A 6,434-nucleotide genomic window follows, 5' to 3' on the forward strand; every position below is an offset into this window, starting at 1 on the left:
CCTTATTGGCAGATTTTTACAGTAAGGACCTACTGACCAGTCATCCAGTATCAATTCTCATCACATCCACACCAACACCTTGCACATTCATTCCTGTGTGCTCCTGAGGGATTTTATGCAATGGGGAACTGCTGCTGGACTCCAACCAGTCAAGACATGAACACTGAATAAATTAGGATTCAATTAAGTGACACCTTCCACAGGCTCCTGTCCTGGTTTGATAGCTCATACCATAAAGCAAAAGCTCACATCAAAGTAGAACTGTGCTCCATAGGGTTCTCAATGGCTCATTTTTCAAAGTGGACAGCTAGACCTTCCCTCCCAGGCACCTGAGGATGGCCCTGACTTGACCATCTATTGGACTCCTAACCCCCAGGCCATAATTCCAGATGCAAGCCAGGAATACAGGCTAAAGACCCTGGTATGTGCTGTGTTGTAGAATCGGCACTAGGTTGCTAACACGTTTGTTGTTGTGAAGTGCTGTTGAGTGGACGACACTGTATAGGGCTTCCTAGGCGCAGCTGGTGAGCTTGAACCAACCTTACAGTTCAAACAGCTTTGCAGCTGGGGCATTAACCCACAGTGCCACACCAGGTTCAAACCCACCAGCCACTTTGGAAATCCTATACAGGGTAGCTGAGTCAGAACTGACCTGATGGCACCATCATCTCACCCTCTCGTGCCAACTCCATTTTCCTGTAGATACAGTATTCAACAATCTTGTTTTCTTCACAGCAGTGCCCACTCCTTCAATATCTAACATTTATTCTGTATTGGGTGCAACCTATTATAGTAGGCTCCTCAATCACTCAGTAATCAATCACTAAGAACACCAGGTAAGAGTAAAAACATCTTAAAAGCAAGTCAGATTTTGTGCCTGACCTAAACCATGGTGTCTTCAATAACCTAATATGCATGTGAAAATTTGACAATGAGCAAGAGACAGTAGAAAATGGATCCATTTGAGTTATGGTATGAGAAAATTAAAAAGTACCAGGGACTGCCAAAAGAACATACCAAATTAAAAAGTACCAGGGACTGCCAAAAGAACAAACCAATCTGTGTTGGAATGTAGCCATACTTTTGGACATAGTATCAGGAAGCACCAGTCCCTGGAGAGGTCAAGTGAAGAGCAAGACCCCCACAATGAGATGGATTAGCAGTGGCTGCAGGAATGGACTCAGGCTTAGCAATATTCTGAGGTTGGTGCAATTACCTGGCAGCATTTGTTAATAAACAAAAGCTGTGAATTGAGTCAATATACTGGGAAGCAGTCTCACCTACGGCACATAAAGGTTCATGAGACAGAGAAGGATTAGGATCTTGAAGTGACAACCAAGGTTAAATGGACATTGCATGTTGCCCTAAATGCAAAAATTTTCCTTTAGGTTCTTTTTGGACATTTATATTAAAAAAAATATATGACAATAATCCACTATTACCAAGGAAGGCAAGATGCCATAGTAGTGGATTATAAACTGGGCTGTTACGAACAGTTAAATCGGCAGGAGAAAAGTTTCTGTTCCTATGAAGACTTAGTCGTGAAATCCTGTATAGGGCTGCTGAGCTGGAATTGACTTGGGGGACACACAACCACCACTAGCACTGAAGAAGGCATAAGATTTCAGAGAACTGAGTTTAGATTACCATTATTTTATAATAGATAAACCAATAATCACTCAAATTTACAGGAGTAGAAAGCCTCCTCTTCTCCTGCAGAACAGTGGGGCAGTTTCAAACTACTGACCCCGAGGTTAGCACCATGATTTCATAATCACTACGAGTTAAGGTCCATTGCCAGCTTAGCCTGGTCTACTAAGTGCTCTGCTTGCTTGTCAGGAATTGTTGTTTTTATTCTGTAGGAAGGTGCTGTGGGGGTATTGAGATACACAGATATCAGCCATGAGCAAATGTTAAACTGTTCACTACAGAGTTGCAACTACAAGTAAGCCTGTGCTTACCTTGCTTACTGAACAATCCACTATGGATCAGTTGAATCCAACTCCTACTTTCCCCTTTCCTGTGTTGTCTTAAAAGAAGTCTTGTTTTAAGCATTGTCACACCAGTTCAAAGCAATTTAAGTTGCCCTATTCAACACTTCTGGAACCCTCAAAGTGTGGTGCGATGAAATGGACCTGCAAAGCTGGTTGGACCGCAGGGTTTGCAGTTCAAACTCACCAAGGGGCTTCTTGGAAACCCTCCACAGGGTCACTACGAATTGGAACCCATGTACTGGTGTGGCCCTACAGAATAAGCACTGGACTGCTAACTGAAGGTTGGTAGTTCAAATCCATCAACCATGCCTCAGAAACCCTACCTTTGGTTACCAAGACTCTGAACTGACTCCACAGCACAATTCACTAAATTGTCACTGATAACATAGCTTAATGAAAAATACCTCACACCACCAGATTATTTTAAATCTGAGAACATTTATTGCACAACTAGACGCTGAAATCCTTAAGATGAACTGGATGCCGCAACAGCTGCTCTCTTGGGTTTAGGTGTAGTTCCTTCACGGAATCCATGCCTGCAAAAGGTTCAAAATAGGAAGTTACTTCATATCAGTCTTGTTAATATATTCAGCTTAGTTGCTATTACATAGAAGTTAAGCTTATCTCAGTTAAATGCTGAAATCAGTATTATATTCATATGTTCAGACATTTATTTGTACAACATCACTGATAAGCTGTCATACATTTCAAGGATATAGTTTAACTGCAATTGTAAAAGTACAATTGGAGGAATCACTGAGTCAGTATTTCTTCTCTGCTTGCCTAAAAACCCAAGGTATAAGGTTTCAAAAAGCTTGCGGATCTTTTGAAGATACCTCATACTCCTGAAAAAGTCTTCCCATGCCAGGAGGAAGAAACTTTTAGCCCTGGTGTAGTGCTGTGGGTTAGTTAGTAGGCTGGACTACAAGATCGGTGGGTCAAGCTCACCAGCCACTCACTAGGGCACTAAGTCTGGCTTCAAATGCCTATAAGACACAAATGAACTGTTGTTAGGTGCTCGAGCTGGCTTCAACCCATGGCGACCCTAAATAGATTTACAAGGAACAGCTGAGCTTGTGGTTTAAGCCAACATTGCAGTCCAGCGTATTAACCCACTGTGTGACACCAGGACTCCAAATAACTACTCAACACCAAATCCTCACTATTGTACATCAGTTTTAAGGTCCAAATAACTAAACAAATACCCCACAACATCAGATTGCTATATGCTAACTTCAAGGCCAACATTTCAAACCCACCAGTCACTCTTTAGAAACCCTGTAATGGTCACTATTGAGTTGAAACCGGATTCCAACAAGGTGCTTAAAAGTTCAAACCATGCCCTAGGCATTTGACACACATATAGTTAAGTGCCTGAGTCAGTTCTAACTCATACTAACACTGTGTAGGGTTTTCCAAGGAGCAGCTAGTGAATTTGAACCTCAGAGATCTAGTAGTTCAAACAGGCGCGGTCCAGTGCATTATCCTACAGCACCACACCAGAATTCATTGGTATACATAGTTCATACTAATTAATGTAAGTCATCATGCTTTGGGGACCTGGTATGGCATTGTGGCATCAGCATCTGACTGTGAACCATAAGGTCTACAGTTCAAACCCAATAGCTGCTTCTTTGAAACCCTATGCAGGGTCGCTATGCACTTCACTGTCTTAATGGTTGCTAACAATGATATTAAGTGCCTTAGGGTAGGTTCTGACTAGTTTCTGATTATCAACGTAGTATAGTTTTTGATAGAGTCAAGTGTGGCAGCGGTAGTGAGGTTGGCCCAGGATCGGACATGGTTTCGTTCTGCTGTACATGGGGTCACTATGAGTCAGTTCCGACTCGATGGCACCTGACAACAACAACCAAGTTTCTGAGTAGTGGCTGGTGAGTTTGAACTGCTGGCTTTATGGTCCTGAGCTTATCTTATGGTGCCAAACCAGGACAAAATAATTTGGTAAATTTAACAGAAAGTAATCTATTTTTATCAAAGTTGACTTAAAATTTATAGTGTAGGCCTTAAAATCTTTGTGGTACTTTTCTTTCTTCCCCAGAGGAGTTCTCCTGTGGTACTGTGGGATAAGCACTGGACCAAAAGGTCAGTGGTTCAAATGCACAAGTTGCTCTTGGGAAACCCATAAGGTGGTGGTAGTTATGTGCCACAGAGTCGGTTCCAACTCATAGCGACCCTGCACAGGGTTTCCAAGGCTGTAAATCTTTAAGGGAGCAGAAAGTCTTATCTTTCTCCCATGGAACAGCTGGAAAACCCCTAAACAGGGTTCCAAAATCAGTTTTGTAACTTTGTGCATTAAATGATTGTTTTAAAACCTTACCATATATGACAAATGTGCAAACTAAATTTCGGAACTTGGGTCAAAGTGGTTAAGTATGTAGTAGGGTTTAAAAACATTTAATGCCTGTTGCATGTGTGGCACTGTGGGCTAATGCACTGGACTGCAAAGTTGGTTTGAACAACAAGGAGGGCAGTTCAACCTCACCAACTGCTCCTAGGGTAATACCCTACATAGGGTCAGTATGGGTTGGAACCGACTAGACAGCACAACAACAAATGCCAGATGGGAGTGCTGTGGCTCTGAAGGATAATCACCACACTGCTAACCAGTTTTGTGGTTCATGCTGCTCTGCAGGATAAATAAAGACGAGGCTTTCTACTCTTGCAAGATTTACAGCCTAGAAAACCCTATACAGGATCTCTACGAGTTGGAACTGACTCGGTGGTACTGAGCAATTGTTTAGTTTACTATTACCTTCCAACACCAATCCTCCACCAATAAGTCACCAGAGTAATTAATACCATGGTTCCTGCCCAAAGTCATAGCGCCAGTTATAATCAAAATAAGAATTATACCTGAATCTGCGGTATACAATTTTTAGGTGTCTCATTCGACCAGTACCAGTGGTATTTCGTCTTTTAGCCTTGGCACTCCAGTTATCTAAAACACAAATACAGGTAAGCTTCTAAGTGGTTTACTCACACAATGTAGATACTTTGGTTCACCAACATCCATCCGCCCAGTTTTATAGTCAGGCACCAAAACAAACCCAGTCATGTCCCACTTAGGAACCCTGCAACTAAAAACTGTCCTTAATCTCAAGATTTATCCCAACACAATCTGCAGAAATAACGTTCAACTTACACTTTCTCTTGCGCTTGGCAGGGTAGCCACATTTGCCACAGGTGGACTTCTGAAGATGGTAGGCCTTCGAGCCACAGCGGCGGCACAAGGTGTGCGTCTTATTGCGACGCTTTCCAAATGATGACGTTCCCTTCGTCTGCAAATTAAGGGGGCTGATAAATGCAATCTGACATACATGTATACATATTCTGATGGGCTCAGAAAAAGCAACTCCTGATAGTCGAGAACAACTTTTTTTCACAAAATTATTTCAGATTATCTAAAGCCTTCAGCAGTAGTTGTTGTTTTGAAATCTGCAATCTTGTTAATAGCTAAGAGAGGGGATACAAGGCTAAAGAACGACCTTTTACTACGTACTCCAAAGCTTAACAGCTCTCGCCAGGCACAATAACGAATTCCTTTGTTCTTACAAACACCCACAAATCACGCTTCTTCCCTCAGCTCTTATTCGAAGGTAGGGCTCTTAGGACTCCCCAAAGGGCACACCGGAGAATGGAACTCTAGGCAGCTTCTGCTCCACGACTGCGGGCTCAGCAATCCCGGGTCCAATTAAGAACCATTTCTTAGACTCTTGGGGACTGTAGCGTAACTTTTTTTTCCCCCATCAGTTTCACTTATCTGAGACCTTGCTAGACCCTTACGGATAGCAAGTAGGGAGGCACAGAAAACAAGGATGGAAGGTGATTCGAAAGACTCACGCAAACAACTCACCATCTTTCTTCTGCCGCCGAGACCAAAGAGACCGGAAGAGAAGGCACTTCCACTATATTACATTCAGAAACTTCCGCCGAAAGAAGTACTTCCTGTGGAGCGCTGTGCACCGCGCTCTAGTGTCCGTCGCTGCGGTGTGGGTGGGGTCAAGAGGAGGCTGAGGAGTCAGAGGGACCAATCAGGTTTCAGTACTGCCGGGTAGGCGGGGCTCCCAACTTGTTAGGGGCTGTCTGGGTTTGTCCTGATCCGACCCGCCTTAGCTCTGAACACCGTCAAGGTGTGTGTTGGTTTTTCCGCGGTTTCTGTTCGCTGTTTCTGCTCCTCGATTTATGTCGGATCTGCTGTCGCTTTCCGGAGTCCGTATGGAGACCCTGGGGTCCGGGGGTGACCTGTCTGGGGACACCTGCCCTGACTCAGCGCCTCCGGCATGTGTATCTGGTTTGGGAATGGGATCCTAAACCAAAAGAATCCAATTTCTCCAAGTTCTCATGGTGTGAAGAAAGAGAACGGCCCCAAGGAGCTAGAGCTCAGCGTGTAAAACCTGTTGACCAGTTGCGGGGGAGTGG

The 6,434-nt window shown here is 43.7% G+C and overlaps 1 protein-coding gene across 1 annotated transcript; it reads right to left on the reverse strand.

Moving 5' to 3' along the window:
- Positions 1-2,426: 2,426 nt before the first annotated feature.
- On the reverse strand, positions 2,427-5,920 carry RPL37 (ribosomal protein L37). The gene is made up of 4 exons (XM_006875398.1): positions 5,869-5,920; positions 5,158-5,293; positions 4,869-4,953; positions 2,427-2,530 (listed from the first exon to the last, which is right to left on the reverse strand). The coding sequence occupies exons 1-4, from the start codon at positions 5,869-5,871 to the stop codon at positions 2,461-2,463; spliced, it is 294 nt and encodes a 97-aa protein (XP_006875460.1). The 5' UTR covers positions 5,872-5,920; the 3' UTR covers positions 2,427-2,460.
- Between the last annotated feature and the right edge of the window lie 514 nt (positions 5,921-6,434).

Source organism: Chrysochloris asiatica, unplaced genomic scaffold (genome assembly GCF_000296735.1).
Source record: "Chrysochloris asiatica unplaced genomic scaffold, ChrAsi1.0 scaffold00325, whole genome shotgun sequence".
NCBI classification, from domain to species: domain Eukaryota; kingdom Metazoa; phylum Chordata; class Mammalia; order Afrosoricida; family Chrysochloridae; genus Chrysochloris; species Chrysochloris asiatica.

What these genes read in the sequence shown, in the direction of transcription:
- RPL37 (XM_006875398.1), bottom strand. An exon ending in TGCCAAGCGCAAGAGAAAGT is followed by an intron (nt 4,954 to 5,157) that starts GTAAGTTGAACG and finishes TTTGTGTTTTAG; the next exon opens with ATAACTGGAGTGCCAAGGCT. An exon ending in ATTGTATACCGCAGATTCAG is followed by an intron (nt 2,531 to 4,868) that starts GTATAATTCTTA and finishes AACCTTTTGCAG; the next exon opens with GCATGGATTCCGTGAAGGAA.